At 33.6% G+C, this 24,109-nt stretch overlaps 2 protein-coding genes across 34 annotated transcripts in view; one reads left to right on the forward strand and one right to left on the reverse strand.

Moving 5' to 3' along the window:
- Positions 1-24,109, reverse strand: part of LOC111048197 (protein abnormal spindle) — a 274,644-nt gene that overhangs the window by 203,136 nt on the left and 47,399 nt on the right. The window lies entirely within an intron of this gene.
- Positions 1-24,109, forward strand: part of LOC111049933 (H(+)/Cl(-) exchange transporter 5) — a 68,500-nt gene that overhangs the window by 23,204 nt on the left and 21,187 nt on the right. For 4 of the 30 annotated variants that reach the window (XM_039430405.1, XM_039430406.1, XM_039430399.1 and 1 more), the window contains 10 exons: positions 95-192; positions 6,424-6,562; positions 8,243-8,272; positions 10,620-10,710; positions 12,340-12,546; positions 13,857-14,064; positions 14,838-14,985; positions 18,010-18,149; positions 21,850-22,032; positions 23,402-23,613. In XM_039430405.1, coding sequence (XP_039286339.1) covers positions 115-192; positions 6,424-6,562; positions 8,243-8,272; positions 10,620-10,710; positions 12,340-12,546; positions 13,857-14,064; positions 14,838-14,985; positions 18,010-18,149; positions 21,850-22,032; positions 23,402-23,613 — 1,436 coding nt within the window. In that variant the 5' untranslated portion in view covers positions 95-114. Of the gene's footprint in view, positions 1-94; positions 193-1,213; positions 1,643-3,669; positions 3,785-6,420; positions 6,563-8,242; positions 8,273-9,566; positions 9,862-10,619; positions 10,711-12,339; positions 12,547-13,856; positions 14,065-14,837; positions 14,986-18,009; positions 18,150-21,849; positions 22,033-23,401; positions 23,614-24,109 lie in introns of those variants that run through there. The other 26 variants (XM_039430402.1, XM_039430403.1, XM_039430398.1 and 23 more) reach the window with 15 other exon arrangements.

The raw sequence follows: 24,109 nt of genomic DNA on the forward strand, positions 1-24,109 counted from the left end.
TATGATAATTCCGTAAATTTCGTAATTACCGGTTGTGATGATGTATGAAATATCGGTTGCGCTTGCTTGATGATGAACTTTGTGTTTTTTGCAGCGCTGTTTTCATCCAGTGATATGGAGAAACATCCACTGAAGGGCAATGCTTCCATTCCTATGAGCTCTCCTGCTTCTTATCAAGCTTTTGGGGATAAGGTATTTTCCTTTATTCATTTTTAGTCACTTGTTCTGAAATGTTCAATATGTTTCAGATCAATTTTGTCCAGAAATATTCACGTATTGAACTTGGAATTTTTCACTTTTGTAATACTCAGTTGTTAAAGCTTTGTTCCTTCTACATGAAGAAAGTTATTGAGAATGATTTATTAGATATTTTGAGTGCACTTGAAGATCACTTGAAAAAGTACACTAGAAAAGCAAATTACTGTACAACATCTTTATGCAATTCAATCATCTAGATCTAGTTAGGAATTTATTTATAAATCACTTAATTGAATATTCACTGTTTTCAATCTTGGATGAAATATTCAAATAGTAAGCAACATTGTGTACATGTTTTGCTTTGCAAATAATTCTGGTGGCACTTCAAGGCACTCTGCCTTCGAGGAGGATGAAACTTGTAGAAGGAATAAAACTTGAATAATGAATGATTGTCAAACGTCTTATTCACTGATAAGATGTTGCTGATAAGATTACTAATTAAATAAGTTACTGATAAGATTCACTAATTTGAAATAAAAAAGTTGTTCTACTCACCGTAGCGAAAGCAGTAATTCTTGAAACTTATTTACATATCAACGAAATACGAGGATACGTAATGAGGAAACACGTAGGATATTGGTCTGCAGTAAACAGTATTTAATAGAAAAACTTTTCTCACTTCCAAACATATTCATTTACACTTGACAATTTGAAAGCATTCAGGAAATTCATACGATTTTTATTCTAAAGATGGAGATACCATATGAAGAAATGCTTCAACAATTCCTAAATTTCGTGGATAAATCATTACACTTGTGATCTGCTAACTGTTATTTGTCAACTTGAACTGCTATGTTTATTTCAATTAACAAAACACCGCTAACGTCTCACCAATATTCTTAGAACTCCTAACGGCCTTTGTATCGTATTTTATTTTGAATTTTCTAGAGAGCACTATATCAGCCATGCATTTGATAAGGGAATGAACCGTTCAGCCTCTTTCTCCTAAACTAACAATGCAGTAAATCATTATCTTTGTCCTCCCACTTGTTTTCAATATCGGATTTCTTCCACTTATGTCTGGCTAATTCTATTTAGTGCGTGAGAGTGTTACTGTTGAGAAGTATGTTTTGCTTTTCTGAAGTATGTGATTTAAATCTACTTTTACTTGATCATGAACCTGCATTTATCAGCCTTGAAATTAGTTCAAAAATGTGAATAGTCAATTTTTGTGTAGATCTCTCTAGATTCATCGTCTAGTTCAGTGATTTGTATTCGAAATGTGAAAATTTGACAAATTTTAAGTGTTTCAAGTGCCGTAAAGTTGTAGTTTGTACATACATATCTTTGTGATAGTTCTAGTTAATAACAAATTTGTAGAATATTTGTGTTTGTGAATTTACAAAAAACAATTATGGATTATTTCGATACAGTTCCTTTGATGGTAAGTTGGGTTAAGTCATTGCTGAAATTTCTAGAAAATGATAAGATTTGATTTTTATTTAATAAAGAACTCAGAATGATGTCATTAGGTCTAGAAGCTACAATAATCCAGTCATGTCGTTCAATGTCTAGTATAGTATTCAAGACTCCATTAATTAATATATTATCTCAGAATTGTATTGCTGCAGATTGTGTCTGGTATTTTAGTAATTCATTTCTGTAAGATAAGCATGATTCATTTCACTTAACTTAAACTTCGCAAAAGCGACCTAGCCAAGAGACTAATAAAGATAAGTTGATAATACTTTAGTGCAGTTCTGTCTTAAAACGAAGATGTTTGTTACTCCTTTAAATCTCTCTTCCAATCTCAAAATATTAAGCTCATGCTGTATTCTATAATTTACCCAAATCATTCATAATTTGTAGAATAATGCCCACAAATGACATTGTTCTGTTGTGAAATAAAATTCTTAAACTTTTACTCAAATCAAACTCTTATATGTAATAACACTATAGTGTTGTACATGAATTAAATTTCTTCTCAATTTTATTTGACCGTGAATGGTTTAATTGTTTTTATCTGTGTTGAAAATCCAGTTTTAGCGGTTCATGAGATAACCTTACATGCCTTTTTCCTATCAATCCTTTTGAGTCACTGATCCCATGTTTCTAAGTATAGCACGATTGTTGGCTATTGAATGATGTTTGAAAACTTAACTAACATCCTTTATCATAATATTATGAACGCTGTTTATTAAAAAGGGTAAAATTGATCACACCGGACAGCTGACATTGTTGGTTTCAAATAATTATCATAACTTTGTGGCTGTCAACAGCTTCCAATACATACACTACATCAATTCATGAAATGGCCTTATTTATCCGTTCAGTTATGTAAAGTGACACTTTGAAAAAAGAAATGTAATGTAATATAGCAAATATATAGTTTAAATGTACTATAGTGTGTAGATGTGTGAATATCATTGATGTTACAATTAAATACGTAACAGTATTAATAGATAACTGGAAACCGGGTTCTGAAATCTGTTGTATTATAGTTTCTTTCATTGAAGATTCTACACAATTAAGTGGTAGAATTATTCTAAATCCTCTATACCTGAGTATATGAATGATAATTTATGGAAATATTTCCTTCTTCTCACATATTTTCAGTGCGCATAATTTATTACATTAAACCTACTTATCTAAAATATTTTATTTTAATTGTCAGCGGTTATCAATGCACTGTGCCAAAGTGGCATTAAGCTGATTACAGTTCAATATTTAATTGCTGGTTGGTGTTTGTACTAGGATAACTATTATCATCGGATGGCAGTTCGTACCATGCACAAAAATATTGAAGGCCACTCTTGAACTGCTATAGTAGCTTAAAATATTACTTGGTCACTTGAAGTTCGAATTTCACTCTATATTCACGTTCCAGTTGTGGTCATAACAATACTAGGATAACGTTTCAATTCAATAAAGTTAGTTCTTTCTAGATGCTATTTTCTTCTGGTTCCGAATTCTATATTGTCTGTTATATAATTTACCATTTCAAACTTCATTGTTGACGACAGGAATTCACTCTGGCATTATAAACAATCATTAAATTACAAGATTATTTGAAACCCAATTTATTAGATATTTCAAAATGCTCTTCGTTGAAGTATGAAAATCTTTACTTGTTTTGATTGATGAAGAGGTTATTCTAAGTTGATAAAATTATTGTACTGTACCACCTATGAAACGATATCAGTGAAATGAGGTATTGAGTAGAATACTTCCATCAAGATTATTTTATTTTTCAATATTTGAAATCAATTTGGGGAAAAGGAACTTGAACTCCAATAAGCAAAAAAATAATTGAACTGGTTTTTTAATATGAAACTTCATATTCAGCGGATCAACGGCATGCTTATCTTATTATAGATTAAATAAGTTTGAATTCTACTTTCTATTTAGGTTTATGAAACATTAATTTTTAGAAGAGCTCTAGACTTTTAATGGTGTCTGTAATTTTTGCAGAACAAATGTATCGATACGGCATTTTAAAACTCAATCTCTCCCAAAACACATGGAACTCAGGTTGGATGAGATAAAGTTGAGAGATGTGGCCGATTCCTATTCACCAGAAAGACAAGTAAAATAAACAATTTCAATAGAATGCTTTATTCTCATTTGAATGGAATTTAAATGTTTGTGCTCGTTCTTTTTGAGAAATCAATTGGTATTTCATCATTCCTTTTTATATTCTTTTTAGCCCCGTGTTGGCTTTGGTCTTTTTCATCATACTTTACCCCTCTCACTATCCTTCAAGACCCTCGTCTCGTGAACATAAGTATCTTGTTTCTCTTTGTAAATGGTTCCTGTCTTCTCCTTGAAACCTTACTTCACAAATATGTATAATATTCATTTTATTGTCTTGTTCTGTTTATGATGGTTGAAATGGATGTTGGTTTGTGTAAGAGTCATGTTTTTTGGTATATTCAATTGCTGTCCCATACTATAAAGATCCTAGAGATCACGGGTTCAAACCCGTTATCACCAAAAGTTTTAATCAGGTACTCTCGTGTTATCGGATGAGTAGTTACGGCTGAACTATTACAGTCATAAGGGCGATCGACAGCTTAAATGATATATTCAAGCCAAGTGAGATCTCCCCGCAAGGGACACCCAACATCAACATAAAGCCATACAAATTTATGTTTTTGCCAGTATAAATATTAGACGATTTTTCAAGTTTTAATGTCACTCAAGTATAGCCTTCATAATATAAAACTCGCAAACAAGATGAAGAAGTGTTGAAATTAAATTTGATGCTCATAAATATGTGATGAAAGAATGTTGAATTAAGGTAACTATTGAAAGTGTTAATTGAATTTGACACTCATAAGCATGACGGATTTAATCGATGAAATCAATTTGTATATGATAGCAAATATAGGGCAAAGTTTATAAGAACGTTTTTAAAAGTGAATGTCATGTAAATGATAGCTGTTGATTTAACAATTGTTGATATATTAAGTGAATATCACTATAGGCCTAGCTCCAATCACGTAGGCTACCTATGGTGTAGTATTACAATTTGATAATTCTAACGTTCACTTTTATGAAAGCTATTCTGTATTACTGTTTAAAATATTAGTTGTGAAAACTATTATTAGTTCCTAACTAAAGTTGCCGATAAAAATTTCTAGCTCTTGAGTATTATATGAAAAATTTCACGTACATGAATTCCAGCTACAGATGATGCAATTTCACACTGTTATATAAAAATTAAATATAAATTACTGTTAAATCATATATTCAGGCGGTGGGACCTTCCCGCAAGTGGCTCCCCACCAACAAAAGCCATACGAATTTACTTTTGCTGACCATTTGATGAAAAAACATATTTTTTGTAAGATATAATTTACTTTTAGGATGTTATTACATTAGGACAACAGTGATACACCAGGAATGAGGAGAATGCTACCTCATTCCCCCACTTGGTGTACTAGCGAGTCGAGTCGCGGGGAATCATTTCTCATGGTGCTTTTCAGATTAGGATTGGGTTGTTTTGGTGGCCGGACTCCAGGAAACATTCTTGGTGTCTCACTGGTGTTTGTTCCAATGTAATACTAGCCTTGATACAGTAGGCCTATTTCAGGAGTGATTCGTAACCCAATTCAAAAAAATTTCGCAATAACTTATTGCATATTTACCAGTAGTATTACATGAATCTATAGTTGGCCAAACGAAAATGGGTCCCTCAAGGTCAAAGCTTGCTCTTGACACCATCACCCGTCTCTACCAACACTGTTGCCACTTTGTAGTAAGGGTGGCTAGTAAGAGAGAAAGTGAATGTGTGTGTGTGAGAGAGGGTGTGATAGTGAAGTATTGCTATTGTGGGGAGTATTGTTTGTCTTCTCTGTCCAAAGCCTAAATGAAGTGTGATGGGAATCAAATGAGAATTTATGCAAATTGAAAAATGCAGAGTGAAGTGGGCACTACAAGAATATTGACTAAAATAAATAAAATTACATCACTTCACTTCCAATTGATTATTATAAAAGTCTTCAAGTAACCTTTATGAAGTAATAGCTCAGTTTATAAATAGTTGCATTTATAAAGAAAAATCTAATCATCATTATAAAATTGGATTTTTTGATGTCATGACTCAAGAGAGAGTTATACATTATACATAACAATATTCTTTCATTCATTTCATGATGTTGAAGAATATAGCGGATGATGGGAGGAGGTAACGGGGGATGTTATTGTTCTAACTTCAAAGAATGACACAATAGAACTTTTGAACCTGACGTGCTCAAAAGAATTTGTGACAGGTAGTGACGGACAAGAGGAAGAGGGAAGGTATGAGAAGGAAAGAGTGATGTTCAGGGTGTAGAAATATAGTCAATGTTTATAGACTGGTCGAGTGAGGGGTGACCACCAGTGGCAACATTGCTGTGGCCTTGAGAGACCCATTTTCGCTTGGTCAACTATAGTTAATTACGTCTTATCTTGTCATGGAATATAGGCTCACCAAGAATTTGATAATCATTCAGTTCGGAAACGAGTATACCATTGAGAATCAATTCATACAATACATTAATGACATTACGCAGAATACAATAGATCATTACGCAAACTATTTCTCATAAGGTGAATTTCCCTGTTTGTGGTAACTGAAAAAAACTCTTCCACAAGTTTCTCCACAATTTGATTGTAAATATACGTGTACTATTGCTGTTGATAATACAATTGTTGAATTTTTTGTTGTGTGTGTTGCAGCAGCAATCGAACGGACAAGGGCAGGGGCACTCGAAAGGAGGTGGGCGGGGGGTGTCAGTGAGCTCTGACGACGACATGCTTGACGTGACGGCATCAGGCATGTCCGACCACATCATCCACGATGAACTCGCCGCCTCGCATTGTAAGTGCACTAAAAACATAATAATTGTGCAGCTAAATTTATAACGCTTCTATGCTAATATTATAATCCATACTTTATCTACTGCAGTGATAAATCGTACAAATGATCACACTTGTTGGTATACAGTACGTTCAGTATACTTGGGTCCGATTGACACAGAAGTGACGTGGCGGTGGGGTGGGACTGCCTTCTTGTCCCTTCCATGCAACTCCTATACAAACATATCGTCCAATACAAACATTTGTTTGCTTTGAACTAAGTATGTTAAAAATTGAATTGAAATATGGGATTTGAAAAAGTCCGCGTCAAGCCACTTCTGTGTGAATTGGGCCTTATATTTCATGAAATGTGTCCGCGAGTCCGCGAGTGAATTTATTCTTGATCCTTTTGTGAACTATTCTAACAACACTACAGTCTAATAATCTAGTCTAAATAATGTAGACTGTAGTGTCGTTAAAATAGTTCACAAAAGGATTATTACTTGCAGTTCCTCATGGATTATGAAATAGATGAGTATTATTATTGATGTTGAATAACAAGCAGTATATTTATACTTTTATAGTCATTTTTCAATTTAAGATGAGATCAAATCCTTCCATTTACACAGTATTTGATTATTAGAAGATTTTTCATAAATGTTGTTACCAAATTACTTTATTATTCTTAGGGCCATAATATATGCATCATTCCATTTTCAAAGGGGATAGACGAAATTCAAATTGGTTCAGATTCGGAATGTAACACATTATTATCATGCAACAATATATTCATGAATCCTAAATTAGCATTCAACTTGGATAATACATTATGGCCCTAAGTAGCCCAGGTACAATCGGATATTGCATTCCGTATGAGCGCAATGTGATGCTAAATACGGTGGTTATGATGAGCAGATTCAAGATAGTTGATCCCGGTTGGTGCAAGCAAGCACAAACCCTCAACTTTGCCCACAACACTTTTGTAACTATGAAGTGAGCAAGGAGAACAAAATATTCATGTATTATTCTGAATACTCTGTATAGTATTATAATAATAATTGAATGCTATTCTCCGTTCAATCATGGCTCTGTTAGACTTTGGTTAATGGTGGATTGAGAATAGTTTATTATATAGTTCAGTCCAATATCTCTCTACTAACCGGCTTTTCCTCTTTCCTATTGTTTGATGCTATACTAATGATAAGGGCTCTATTAATATTTATTGGTCTAGGTTTAGGAATGTCAATTAGAGCTTAAGCTATCAATTTAAGTCATTACAGGTAAAAATATCAAATTGTGACAATTTAAATACTTATTCAAAGTGAAAATAGAGTGATAAGATAAATCAGTTCCCTAGTTTCAGTTCTGCTGCAATTATTGCTTGCTTAACAAGTTTATGAAATTTTGAACAAGTAATATGTTGAAAATCACTATCTTAGGAAAATGTGTTCGTAGAATTAACAACGTTTTCGTCTTCAACTCTTCTTGTTGTCAATAGATAACAAAAGCAACTTTCAACTTTAAAACATTGAACCGAAACCCCTTCAAATAAAAAAATATGTATACATCAACAAATTGATGTTTATAGGTTTGATGTTCATAGTTCAAGAAATAAATAGCCTGCTGCAACTCACAGTAATACTCTCTTTGAGTTGAAATTATTCAGTTTTAGAATTTTAATGCTATTATATTTGTTGTCAAGGTGGGGGAGTTACATTTGGAGGTGTGGGAGGTAAGTTATTGTGCAAGAAATGAAAAATATTTTGCCACGAGTTTATAAATCTTAATTCCTAACATAGGCTCTATGCAGCCTTAATGCACACTCCTCATAGTTTGGAATATTGGTTGTTGATAATGAATTAATTCGTAATTAATTTTCATTCTTCCAGTGACTTGATGTTTTTTTTGTTATTTATTGTATTGTTACCATACTCCTCTTTTGCTATTTATCTAATCTTTGTAGTTGTTTGTAAATGTAAGTTTATTATCAAAGTAGAGCTATCATGTATGTTAAAAAATCAATTTATTATTGAAAGTATGATTAATATGAATGTAATGTCATTTGTCATTTGGTTGGATTTTTGCGACATAATTGTTACAAATTTAAATTTAATTGCAATGCATGCTCTATTCAAATTTAGTTGAATCTTTTGTACCTTTTGATGAACTATTAATATCTAAAGAATTTACGATGATAATGAATTACGTTGAAATACGTTGAAAATTTCAATTGAATTTGTGTCAGTTACTTTTAGAAGTAATTTTAGTTTGGATCGCTGAAGTATAACATAGTATATATTAAACGTATTTTTCCAACGTAGAAAATCTTCTAAGATTCTTTTCATTCTGGCCAAATTTACTCATTTGAATGGTATATTTTTCATCCAAATATTTCATAAAAATTGATTAAATCATTCTATTTCAAATTTTATAGTTGTTTTGTCATTAGGTATGCATGCTAGTACATTTTTCGTTACTAAAGGTTATAATCTATAATCATTTCATCTTAAATGTTATGTATTATTTGTTCATAATTATTTACTCACAAATTATAAGTAACCTACACTTTTGCTTTTTGTGAAATCGTGATTGCTCATTAAAGTAACATGCAAATATTCTAAGTAATTTTTAGACACTAATGAAACCTCTCTTAGTTCATTAATAGTCTTCATAATTATAAAGTCAGCACCTTTATTAAGCAAGTATCCGTTTTTCTGTCATTAAAAGATTCAATCCGATTCAATCAATTCCAACTTGTTGACAATTAACACTGAACAATTAAATTGATATTATAAAATAAAACCGATTTAATCTCATTGCTCTAACTATAAATTTGATTATTATCTCCAGAAATCATTTGACATTGAAATTAGAAGTCTCACCTCTGAATATATTTGTTATCAAATTACTCATTAATGCTGATAGGTATTCATGACCTGAAGAAAAGAATGATCACTCACTAGCTCAATACAATGAAGTTGGTGCCATACTGTAACAATAAGTCTGTTTTGCTCTGTGTCTGTGCGCGCGTGTATGTTTGTGCATACATCTGGTGTTGAAGACGAGTGAACTCATGATTAGTATCTGCTTGACTGTTCAACAGTGGAGACAAATTTTCAGTTATCGTTTATGGTGTTAGTGCTTCACATTTCAACGTGGATTGCAAGCGAAAAATATGAAATTGGCGAGTGATGTCACTGCAAGGAGATTTAAGCTGTCCTAGTGATTACACCGATTACATGTATGATGGCAAGAGTCAGGCCGAGTCTGTTAAGAAAGTGAAAAAACGCGCTAAAACTGAAAACGGGATTACTAATTCTAGTGAGTGGGTTCTGTGTTGAATTTAATAAAACATAATTCATAACTAGGCTACTGTATTTTCAGTGATATTGGTTGGTCTAAAAAGTAAAAAAACTACTAGACAACTTATTTTTTGATTATCGGGATTTTTAAAATACAGTTCTACTAAAGTTTAAGAGCAACCAATTCTCTTCAGCTCTTTCATGAAGTGACGACATCGTGGCCTTCAAGAAATATTTTTGTTAAAGTCTTATCAAAAACGTCTTTGTGAAAGTTTCTCAATAAAATTAACTAATTATATTGTATTTGAAAATGAGTCATCCACACCTCCCTTTTTAACCTTGGTACTTATGTTGAATTCAGGTGATGGTTATACTTTTAGTTGAGTCAAATTACCCGTTGGGTTTTGGACACTAATTCTGAATAATAATAAGACGCTTTTATTGAATCAGAATCAGTAGGCTATTCTTATTCACCAAATTCTGTGTGTCCGTTATTTAAAATAATCAACTTCTACTGACTCTCATAATTCAATGAGAATTCATTCATTTTTTTGAGAATTCTTCTCATTCTCATAATTTTAAATGAAGAAACAATGAAAGTTTCGGATTAATTTATAAAAATTAACCTAAATAAACTCGAGTTTTGAAATGAAATATATGTAACTTGATAGGCATTATTATTCATCAAATATCAGGTTATTGAATTGGTTGTTTTCAATAACTAAAAGTTTTATAATGCTACTATTTAGAAAGTTGAATGTTTTCTCTTGTTTACAGATTCGGATGACATACCTGGAATTGGTCAATATGACGATTTCCATACAATCGATTGGCAAAGGGATATTGCCAGAGATCGAATGCGACACAGGTGAGAATATTTTCTATTCTTGCATTGCCCAAGTTTCTCCATCAACCTCTTTTTATTCTTATTTGTAAAGTCATTCTTGAATTCGACTATATTATTAGCAATTTTTATTCTATTCATTGACAGCATACTTTACAATATTATAATATTCAAGAGAGGTTATGTTCGTAGATACCCCACTGATTACATTTTTCAAAAATTATAGATTATTAATCACAATTATTTTCTGTATTTCACTGCAAATAAGAGAGATAAAAAATGTCTGAATACTTTTGATAGAGAAACATTGATTATCTAACCATTAGAAATAATATAGTGAATGGATAAAATGCGTAAATGTATCAACCCTATTCTGATTCCCTTATCTTCTATCACCTCCATTTAGCTAAGGTTATGGAGGGATATTGCCACACTGCTTGGTAGAGTAAAATTGTTGCTTTAGTTCTACAATAGATAGTGATCTATCCAAGTAATTTGTGACACACTCAAACCTTTGGCTTGGAGACTGCAACATCTGTAAAGTTATTATTTGTACTCTGAATAAAACTAGTTGAGAAAATATCCGTGGTACCAAATTGTGCAAAGTTTCTATCTCCTCATGCAAGCCCTAAGACCATATGCCTGGATTATATTCATTTTGACAATATATTCAGTAACTTCATGTGGCTTTGCTTGAAAAGATAGCAGCTTTGCACAAGGTGACAGCATGGATATTTTTTCAAGTACCAACTTATTATTTCCCATCTTGATATCGCAGCGTTTTATTCAGATTATAATAAATAATAATCATATACTTTTCAACTGATCAATTTCAGGACCTCTGACATTACTTAACGACTGCTTTTATAATAAAAGTATATTGGATTTCGTGCATTAATAATTGTTGACAATAAGTTTTGTGATTGTTGTGAATAAGTCTCAACTTTATGCAGACTATAGACATTTATAACTTTGCTGGTCATTCGTTGTTTGTTTTCTGATTAATTCTTTACTAAAGTCCGTGAGAAATTACTTTCAACACGGATATTTCTCGAAGACGGAGAGGTCCGATGCTCTATCCTCCACTAATCACTCCCACTACCTAGCAGCTTTCTCCTTCTTTTGTGTCTGTGAGAGAGCTTTGTAACGCGTCTAACCTATACTCCTCTCCAGCTAATGCTGACAATGTTCCAAAGTCCTTTACTGGTTAGCAGGCATATTGGTTTGTGTATGTTATGGAGATGTGTTCATCACAAGAACGTGAAGCGAAATGACACGGCGCATCCAATTGTGCGCAGGATGTCCGTCTGTGTCTATGCTACAAACTGTGGAAGGAGAAATGGGTTTTTCCTCTTCATGTTAAAAGTAATATCTCACAGACTTCACACTGTTTCTTGTTAATTTTTATTATTTGGTTACATTGCATCTTTTTGTGTAATGTTGTTAATAATCTCATATAACCTCAATGTGATATTTCCAAAACTCTTCTCTAACTTGCTTCTCCTGTACTGCTGGATAACATATTTGATGTTTTAATAGAATATTATTCTTATCTGCTTTAAATGTTAGATTGTTTCCAAATGGTGATACCTGGATAGCAACTCTATTAGTATGGAATATGATTGATTGGGTTGCGATGCTTGGTTGTGGCAGGTACATAGTGAAGCGGCGGCAGAACTCAGTGCTGGACCTGGTGAAAGGGGCGCACGACGCGTGGTCGGGCTGGCTGTGTGTGCTGCTGGTGGGCATCCTGACCGGCGCAGTGGCCGGCGTCATCGACATTGGCGCCACCTGGATGTCCGACCTCAAGTACGGCCTCTGTCCGCAGGCGTTCTGGCTCAACCGCGAACAGTGCTGCTGGTAAGCCTAACTTAAAGTCCATAATGTACTGTATCTATATTGAAGCTGTATCCTGTATTACCACTGACAAGAAAGTATGTTTTATCATTAGTGATGTAATTAGTGATTACAGTGATTAGAAAGTTGGTAATAAGAAAAATAAGCCTGCTTATACAGAAACATAAACAAGCACAGGTACAACAATAATAATGAGGAAGTATGATCAACCTCCATTTGGGTTCTTCAATCAGAAATTCACTGTTGTTATTCACTTCTGTTATTACAGTGCAGGCGAATCCACTTTTGTTATTACAGTGCAGGCGAATCCACTTTTGTTATTACAGTGCTGGCGAAGCCACTTCTGTTGTGTGACCTGAGAAGAATTGAAATACAATCTTAATCAAAAATGTTCAATTCAATTTATTTCAACAAAAACACAAAAAACAATATAAAGTTGTGAAAAAACAATAATACAAACGAAGAAAAAACAATAATTATTATTCTAAATAACTATCAACTATTTTATTCTTATACGGCTGGAGGTGAAGGCGAGTAGATGTGACCATGTGTGTGATGTGACTCATCCATTAGACCTGCACATGCAGCGGCGAGAGCCCATTAGAAATGAAAATGAAGATATTTTATCGTTCTATAAATACTAGAACAGTTCTAGTGGTATTAGTTAGTGTGTACAATATTAGTGGTATAATTATGCTATATTCTGTAAGTTGTCTAATTCTGAATGATTAAATAAATAAACTGAAACAATAATAATGAAGTAAATGTAAAACAGTTAGTCTAGAATATTTTGTCTAAAGTTTTATGGTTTAGACTTGGTGAACAGCGTAGCCAGTTTGTTGGGCATACCTAGTGTTGGCTGTGCTGGTCATATAGCAGTCATCATAGCATCACGAATATCTTTAGTTAGTTGTTAGTCTATAAAATTACTAGTAGTACTAATTCAAAGTTGTAGTATTGTTCTATAATGAAAAAATAACACTATATGTTGTATTACTGTATTCAGTTTCATTTATTGAAAATCTACACTTTAATGCTCATGTCATCGAATAAAACCAGTAGAAGACAATAATTCTACTTTGTCCTGTAGAATTTGTGGGCAGAACAAGGAATAAGCTAAGTAGCACAAGGCAAGATCTTGTGATGTTATTTATGCCTTGTTCCTATTTATCTATTTACACAACATAGATCATGAATAAAACCAGTAGAAGGCAGCACTACATGGTCCTATAGAATTCGTAGAACAGAACTAGAACCTAGCTATACAGGCCAACATTTTGTGTTGTTATAATTGATTGTTTGTTTGGTTGTAGGTCATCGAACGAGACGTCGTTCGACGACAAGGGCAACTGCTCGCAATGGCTGATGTGGTCGGAGGTGCTGATCGAGGCGAAGGAGGGCGCAGGCGCCTACATCATCTCCTATGTCTTCTTCATATCGTGGGCGCTGCTCTTCGCCCTGCTCGCTGCTGCACTCGTCCGCATGTTTGCGCCCTACGCATGCGGATCTGGTATCCCGGAGGTCAGTAACTACACTGTCTACAAGTGTGTTTATGCTCGACTACTTGTGCTGTGGCCTTTCGATTAATACCTTATAAATAAATACATTTTACCGTCGTAGACCAATATAGGTAATTGACAAAGTCATAGTAATACAATTACAAAGTAGTAAAGTCAAAGTAATAGTTGTAATAGTCACAATATCGAATAACATCAAATAGAATCGAAAAACTCTGTCACACAATAGAAAGGTCTCAAAACCAGCCACTCAAAAAGTAAATTCGAGTGTTGTGAATTCGCATCTCACTGTAGCCGAAATTCGTGCGATTATTTTCAAGATTAGTTGTATATTTTTGCCTTTGGGTAGTAATTGTTTTATTTTTCAATAACAGCAATTAATTAATTAAGAATTTTTGCACATCAAAGAAAGCTGTTATCTTGAACGGATTTTCAGAATTTATAATTCAACACAAGTTTTTAATGTGGCCCAAGTTTTTCAATAGTCTGTTTGTTTGAGACTCATCTTCAAGGGTCCATCAAGAGTATAGTTACTTCCACTTGTTTTCTTTTATCAATAGATTTACATCGATTGTGAAACTCCTTCTTCAGTAAACATTCATAATGTTACAATAGAACTGATTACATTTATATGTCAAGTCACGTACAATAATGCTGACGCGATATTGTTCATTGCTATGTTTTAGGAACAAACCTCAAACAACAGTTCTGGAATTATTATTTTTATTAATACTGTACCAATGATTTTTCATTGATTATTCAAATATTCTTTTGCAGATAAAAACAATTTTGAGTGGTTTCATTATAAGAGGTTACCTAGGAAAATGGACGCTGATCATCAAATCGGTTGGTATCATGCTATCTGTTTCTACTGGCCTTTCGTTGGGAAAAGAAGGACCGATGGTACATATCGCTTGTTGTATAGGTAAGTCAGTATTTATCTATTAGATGGTTGTTTTTTATTAAATAATGACTTCCTCCATTGTTGACTTTTTGACGTAGTCTTTCTCGAAAGTTCTCCTAAGGGTGGCCACTAACGACAAGACATGCATGATGAACATTTGTGTGTACACACTGGCAGTCGTCATACATTGTTATGTCATCACAGCGAAAGGCAATGAACAAATCATTCATTTTTGAGGTTAGGTTTTTGAATCTTCGATTTTTGTTACAAACCACTCTCTGTCTCAGACAGCACCGTATCGCGCATGCGTCAGCAACGGGTTTTTCCCGTTCCATTCAGTCAGATCTTTGAATGTAACGTTCTTTGAGATGATGGTTACCGAGCACTGTAACTGGAGCCAATCGTCATTCTATTTGATGAAGATATTATTATCCAATGATGATTTATCATTAAATTCAATATAATAATCAATATATTATCATTTTATTCAATAAAAGAAAGAGTACTTTTGAAAAATATAATTAATAAAATGTAACAGTTGTTATTTAACTGATGTTAAAAAACACTATAACTAAGTCAGCATATTGTCATTTCAAAACAAAAACCGAACCCTTTTACATTTAAAACATAATAAACATAACTATTTGAAAAACCTCTAATCCCTTCCAGCATATTGCAATTTCAAAGCAAAATCCTAACCTATCTTTCCACCTTTGAAATATCAAAAAGCATAATTCTACCTGGACCCTAGCCCTTTCTAGCATATTGCAATTTTAAAGCAAAAACCTAACCTAACCTTATGGAACATTATTAAATATAATCCAAAAAAACCTAACCACTAACCCCTAACCCCTTCACATTTAATAATTTAGATTTCAAAGCAAAATCCTAACCCCCTAACCTATCCTTTCACATTTGAAACATCAAAAAACATAACTCTAACTGCACCCTAGTCCCTTCTAGCATATTGCAATTTCAAAGCAAAAACCTAACCTATCCTAATAACACATTATTAAATATAACCTAAATAAAACCTAACCTCAAACCCTTTCACATTAAATACTTTAGATTTATTCGTCATCTTTAGAACATGTGGTTCATTTCATGAACATGTTCACAAACATGTGGTTCATTTCATGAACATGTTCACAAACATGTGGTTCAAAGCAAAATCCTAACCCCCTAACCTATCCTTTTACCTTTGAAACATCAAAAAACATAACTCTACCTAGACCCTAGCCCCTTCTAGCATATTGCAATTTTAAAGCAAAAACCTAACCTATCCTAATAAAACATTATTAAATATAACCTAAATAAAAACCAACCCCTAACTCTTTCACATTTGTTGAACGATAGACAAGGATAGCAACACCATTGCAAATCATACACTACCATTATAACGTGGACCTCACTATAGATACTCAAAGTATACTTTTGAATAACTATGTTATAACTGTGACTGTTGCTGGCCGTTACTCTGTTTCTGCGACAAAGAGAAGCTGCTTTTTTGTTATTTATTTTTCTTCCCTTTTCTATTTGAGGTTAAATTATTTATGTCTCATTTTAATTTGTAATTTTCCAGTGGTTTATTGATTGTTATTGGTTGTTTATTTTGTCAGACGCTTCTCGCTCATTACAAAACATACATGATGAACATGTGTGTGAGCATGATAAACATGCATGTACACACATGTTTATCTTGCATGTCCTACCGTTAGTGGCCTACCTTAGATTCGTTTCTTATTTCCACTCATTTCTCTCTGAACTCTGAAGATGATTTTAAGTGAATGCTGTATAAACTTCGTAAAGTCTGCAGAAATTCAAGCCATTACCCAGGGAATAGCAGCCATTTTGAGAGAAATGCCAGGGTCCTGTTTCACAACGGTACAAGTAGGTTACAAACTTACAAGTCTTGTTGCCAACCATGGTTTTGGAGAACAGCTGGTACAAGCGTTTCACAAAAGCAGAATTGTAAACTTGTAGTTACAATGAATTTCTACAAGTTTACAAGTGATTTGCTTGTTACGTACAAGTGTTTCACAAAGATTTTCTTTGTAGCCAACAATTTTTGTCGAAATTACTTGTTCGTAACTATGAAATTTCTACCGAAGTGGAAAGCTATGTAAAGGATTTACAAGTGATCATTAAAATGATTTTAAATATTCAATAAATATTTCTAATAATCAAAAATGCCCTATATTCCTCTATAATTCATTATTTTGGAAATATATGCATCAGGAAATAGAATTTAATAAATTTCTAAAATAGCTATTAATGTGTTACCTCATAGGTTATGTGTACTATAGTATATATACACAGTATATATAGTACATATACTATAGAAAGAAAAAAATGAAAATCTTAGTAGGCTACCCTTTTTGAAATATTTAATCACAACATGTTTCGGACATTGATGCCATTTTCAAGTGATATGAAATAAATAAATAATGCTAGAAGATTCTTATTTTGATCATATGTTAGTGTATTCATATGATTTTATGAACCAAAACTATAAATAATTGTAGATTTAAATTCGCATGATTCTATCAAAAATGATTTAAATTCGCATGATTCTATCAAAAATGGGGCTATTGGTGTCTAATTGGATTAAGTTTATTATTTTATCTCTGTTTAATTTTGCCGCTTTATAAATATGAAATTCTTCTTTAACATTCAGTTTTCCACTTTTATTACCATAATTTAGTATTTTCATATTGGTATTTATTATTTTAGATTTGAACAATACTTGTACCTTTGTGAAATAGGCCCCAAGGAATAATTTATCATATTATGTAAACTGTTTCATTAATTAAGACGTCATTGATATTTTTTCTAACCCAGTAATGTTAAAGGATATTTTTCTGTAACCACATTTTAAAATGACGGAGATTTCAATGTGAAATTCGGGACATAAGCTCTTCGTATTGTTCGGTACATAAGATCTGCAGAGCAGCTTAGGATGTAGATTCATATATGGACTTATGCCATTCATCTAGTTATGATTGATTAACAATCAGTTTGAGTGAGGTGTTATTTTGGTTTCAGGTAACATACTGTCGTATCTCTTTCCAAAGTACGGCAGAAATGAGGCGAAAAAGAGAGAGATATTGTCGGCGGCGGCCGCCGCAGGCGTCTCTGTTGCTTTCGGCGCGCCGATTGGTGGCGTTCTTTTCAGCTTAGAAGAGGTAAGTTGTCATTAAAACCACTTCAGTTGCTACTATTTCAGACAAGAAATTTCAATTATCACTAATGTAAATTAATTCAACATTTTTTCATTATCTATCAGTATAATAAAATGAAAAAAAAATCAACAAACCAGAAATAGTTATATGTAGAGTAAAAAATGCCACTTTTTCTCCCTGAAGGGAAAGATTGAACAATTTCCCTGAGGGAGAAAAAGCATTTTTCACTAGTGATATACACATTTTTCCTACAACTAAATTCTTATGAAAACTGCAAATAAAATATTTTTTTAAACTTACGTGACCAGTAACAATGTGTTACAACATAACCTAAAAAGTGAACAGCTCGCTTGTAATCACAGTTCACCGCCGACAGCGCTATGCGCTCTCTGTCGGCAAAAATTGACATTTGTTTTGTTTCACATGAAATGTGGACTGAGGATGTGGAGGTAACTGAGCTGGGACTTTCCGATCATTGTGCTCAGTTCATCAAATATACTGTGGCTGGTGAATATTATAACGGTGATAGGCTATTCGCTACAAGAATATTCTCAGACTATGCTAAACAAAAATTCCGAAGAAAGTTACAAAGTTTAAATTGGTCAATCGCAATCGATGTTGAGGACTCACAAGATGGAAAGTTTGATAAGTTTTCGGATATGTACTGCAAAGACTTCAATGAATCATTCCCAATTGTTCGTAAGAAAAGGAGGACAAGCAAAAAGAAAATTGAGTGGGCTTCTCATCTACTGAAACATGCTTGTGATGAGAAAAGGGACCTCCTACTCTTCGCTAAAATATCTCCAAACAATGCAGCACTCAAAGATAGAATCGATCACCTGTCAAAGCTGATCCGTTACATGATAAAAGATTCGAAACAAGCTCATGCTGAAAAGATACTAGTCACATCCAAGAATAAAGTCAAATCAGTATGGAAAATAATTAAAATGGAAACGGAAGTCAATACTGTGAAAAAGTCGTACCCAACAGCAGTAAATGGAATAAGATTGAACTCTATTCATGATATAACTGAAAGATGTAATGAGTACTTCATAAATGCCGCCGAAACTCAATTCAACACAACTTTATCTTTTAAAGAGCAGCTAGGAAACGTGTGCCATGTCGGAAATGTATCGGAACGATTCCCTGTATTAACAGAACTCGAGGTATTTGATGTCGTGCAACAATTGAAGACCAAAATGACAAGCGGATTGGATGATATACCAAGTACAATAATAAAAGAGTGCTTCAACCCAATCATTGCTCCAATAACAAAGTTGATAAACATATTTTTATCCTATTCCTAACAGAAGATGTTTGTAACTTCTGTCCAATACAAATTACAAGCTGCTTCTCCAAGTTATTTGAAAAATTAGCAGAAATAACAATATCCAGGCACCTGAAATCAAATAGAATCATTTCACCATGCCAATTTGGATTTTAGCCAGGAAAATCCACCAATGATGTGATGCTGTTAATGAGTTCCTGTTCAAAATTTTTTGACAATTTTTTGTCAAATTTTTTGATAACAATAAGAAGGCTTTAGGTTTATTCATCGATCTGCAAAAAGCTTTCGATAGTCTTGATGGAAAAGATTTATCACTATGGATTCATAGGATCTGTATTTGATTAGTTGAGATCGTTCATAACAGGCAGATCACAGGTGGTCGAAATTGAAGCAAAATACCGGAATGTGGAAAATTATAAATACAGATCCAATTGCAGTAAATTGAAGAGAGGAGTACCACAGGGAACAATAATTACACCTATATATTCTCCTTATTCATCAACGATCTTCCAAGTAATATACCAGGAGCTAGTAGTGTTTTGTTCGCCGATGATGCCAACTTTCTTATCATAGGTGATACTATCCAGGAGATGCAGAGTGGGGGAGAACAGGTTGTAGAGAGCATTCGAAATTGGTGTGAAGAAAATCAAATCAAGGTGAATATTGAAAAGACATGCTATCTCAGTTTCTCCATGAATCATTCCAACGCTCCTGATACCTTCTACTTTGAGATGGACTTGAAACAGATCAAACCAGCAAATGTCTGCAGCTTCCTGGGTTTGAAGATGGATTCTGGTTTGAGATGGAATTATCACATCGACGAACTGATTAAACGACTCAGTAAGGCCACATTCGTAATTGCTACACTAGCAAGAACAATGCATCAGCAGATAGTCTTCTCCGCATACTATGGATACTTTCAGCCTCTTCTTACCTACGGATTACTCTTTTGAGGCACGTCACCGGAAATTATCAGGGTATTCAGAGCAAAAAAAATAGTAATTAGAATAATGTTCAAAAAACCGCCTGGAACTCCATGTAGAGAACTATTCCAAGCAACAGGGACGCTCACACTATCTTGCCTGTATATTCTGGAGTCTGTAGCATTTGGTCTCAAGCATGCATCGAAGTGGACAAGAGGTGCTGACCTACACAATTATAACACGCACTCAAGGAAAACCTATCGAATACACAACATAGGACTATTATCGTTCTACGAGAAGAATCCAATTCACATGAGCCAAAAAAATGATCAACTCCCTGGCACACCAACCTAGCTGACTGGCTAGCTGATAAGTGTTTTTATGACACGAATGACTTTTTGTTGTGATTTTTTTTTTGTATTATGTGAAGATTGCCAAACAATTTTATTGTTGTACATGCAACGAGTTATAAATTCAAATTCAAGTTTCCGTTTCAAATTTGATTAGTTAATGAGGAATATTCGTTGGCTGGTATTTTGAATAACATGGTATATAAAAGAATATTTATACATTTTTATAGTATACTGATATGAAGTTTGTAATAATTTTAGCATACAATAGTTATTTGTATATTTACAGATCTAGAGTGAAAAGTACTGTTTTTTCTCCCTGAGGGAAAAGTTTGAAGCCCGAGGCGAAGCCGAGGGCATCAATTTTCCTGAGGGAGAAAAAACATTTTTCACTCGTGATATACACAACATTTTTCCTCCATCTACATTTTTATAAAAACGGCAATTAAATAATTTTTAAAAACTTACGTGACCAGTAAAATGTGTCAAAACATAACTTAAAAATTAAACAGCTGTCTTGTAATCACACAGCGCTATCTGTCGGCAAAAGTTGTAATAACAATGGCCGCCGACTCGACATTTTCTCAACATTTATGTACCGCTCCACTATGTTCTAGCACATTTGAATACATGATTTACTTCTCAACATTTATGTACCGCTCCACTATGTTTTGACCCTTACTGAGAATCACTTCAACAGTCAGCATACCTTATAAATAATTGCCATTCAACCACTGCTAACAATGTTAAGTGAAACCATAGAGAAACAATAGCGTAAGTAGATACCCCTTGGTATAGGGCATTTATGTTGCAACTTATACTGTTATCCCAAGCCGATTACTGTCGATTTTTACTGTTTTGTTGGGGTGAGAGTGTATGAACGGCGCAGTATGAGAGACTACGAGCGTCACGCAGCTTCACGGGAAAGAACTACGTGGACTATCGGCTTGAGATAACAGTAAAAGTTGCGACATGAACGTCCTATACCTTGGGATATCTACTTACGCTATTTGTTTCTCTATGGTGAAACTCACTGTAGGGACAATCTTTGCAGTGATTAGTCGTTGCACAGATATTATATGCTCGCAATGAGCAAGCAATTCAGCGATGAATAGATGACTGATTGTTGTGTTTTGTTGTAGGTGAGCTACTACTTTCCGCTGAAGACGCTGTGGCGGTCGTTCTTCTGCGCTCTGGTTGCTGCATTCGTGCTGCACTCTATCAACCCATTCGGCAACGAGCACTCTGTCCTTTTCTACGTCGAATACAACAAACCGTTTCTATTTTTCGAGCTAATACCGTTCATTGCGCTTGGAATTATTGGGGTAAGTGGTTATTCTGATAAGCTGATCAATTGCCAGAGACTGTATACGCAAGTAAAAATAATTTACAACAATAAGTAGCACTAGTATTGCATTATTGGCTAATTTATTTTAAATTATGGTAGATGGATGATCTTGTCATCTATTTACTAGCATTGTGTAAACGCGGAATATGGAGTGTGTAGCTATGTCACTACAATAAGTTATCATTTTTTTATTTTAGATTCAATCAAATTTGACACTTTCTCCAATTTTTACAACTCACGACAATTTAATTTTCAATGTCATCAAGACTTGATCTTCCTATCATACTATCTAAACTGTCCCAATTTGAATAAGGCATCGTATTTTGTTACTATTTCACTATGGAACAATTCAACAACATTTCTGAACCTCTAGAAGAATTATTGTTATTATTCTTCGTGAATGGTATTTATTAATTGAATTCAAATATGATACTGAGGAAATGAAAGATAGGGAACGTCCTAAACATTTTCTATTTCATAATTAAGCGTGATAAGCCATAAGCCAGATCAGTTTCCTATGTTCATAATATAGACGATTTTCACTCACAAAAATGATTTTGCTCTTCGAACGTCTTCATAGAATTTTATTTCAAAAATAGTTTCTTTTGATACAATAACCTTCATAATATGCTAATCTACCATACATATGACGTTCATGATTAGAAAATGAAGTCATTGCATTTTAAAACATTGTTTGATAACTAAAATAAACTATTCAATCTATTCGTAGATCAAGACAATTTTAGAACATTCTCATTAACAATTTATACCTATCTAACATTTTAGATCCACTTATGTATTCATTCCATTTATTGACATTTATTATAATATACAATAATATGATTGGAACAGAACAACTTAATGTTTTCAGAATATAAAGAAAACCTGCAGATTTGGGGTCGCTAACCTTTGCTTTGGTACAAACCGTAATTACTAATGGAAAAAATAGCATAAATACTAACAATACTTCCAAGTAATTTCATAACTACTTATGTTTAATTTGTACTAGTGTGTTCTAGTATGTTCATTACTCTGGCCCGGTTGCACGTACGTCTATTGAATTTAACCGTGACGTCGTCTGATTCTCTCATTGGTTCTCGAGGCATTGATTTAGTTGGATGATGTCAAATGAGATCTTTGACTGACCTCTCATCTTGATCAACGTGCTTGTCATGGATGGAGATTACTGAATTAATCGCGGTTATATTCGAAAGCTGTAAGTGCAACCGTAAGTGTTTATCATGTGATCTAATTCATTAATAAAATATATTGGTATTTTAATAAATTGATGAGTTTTAACTTGACCTATATGTCAAATTTGAATTAGAGTTGATGTTGTGTTTTAGGGTGTGATAGCGACACTGTTCATCAAGGCGAACATCCGTTGGTGCAAGTTCAGGAAGGTGTCGCGCCTGGGCCAGTACCCGGTGACTGAGGTGCTTGTGGTGACCGCCATCACAGCTGTGCTCGCCTACCCCAACCCTTACACGCGCATGTCCACTAGTCAACTCATCTATCTGCTCTTCAGCCAGTGCGAGCCCAAGTCATATGGACTCTGGTCAGTTTATTTATTCATTCATGCGATCACTTAACATAACACACCTTCAGAATAGTAACACAGGCTCAAGCCCAAAACGGTTCCAATTCTAATTTATACGACAGTCCAAATGTAGCTAGGTTGTGTGCCACTTTCACATTTTTGAACTACACGCTGCAATTTTCAATTCAATACAAACAAATAACACAGATTATCGAATTTAAAATACTTTTAAAATGAATTAAATCAAATACAAACTATTAAAAAAGTCCAAACTTTGAATAAACTGTAGCATTTTGAGACCAAAAAACAAACACACTATACAATATTTAGATTAATTTCTAACAACCCAATTAGATTTATAACAATACTCATGAATACTATGAAATATGAATAGTATGAATAATTACTATGAAAAAACAGTTGTAAGAAAAGCAAGAAAGTAGTTGAATAAAAATACTTGAAGCGTAAATAACCACTTATTCATTGAATTGATGAGAAACTAGGTTTTATCGTT

The sequence above is a fragment of the Nilaparvata lugens genome, chromosome 6, assembly GCF_014356525.2.
Source record: "Nilaparvata lugens isolate BPH chromosome 6, ASM1435652v1, whole genome shotgun sequence".
NCBI classification, from domain to species: Eukaryota; Metazoa; Arthropoda; class Insecta; order Hemiptera; family Delphacidae; genus Nilaparvata; species Nilaparvata lugens.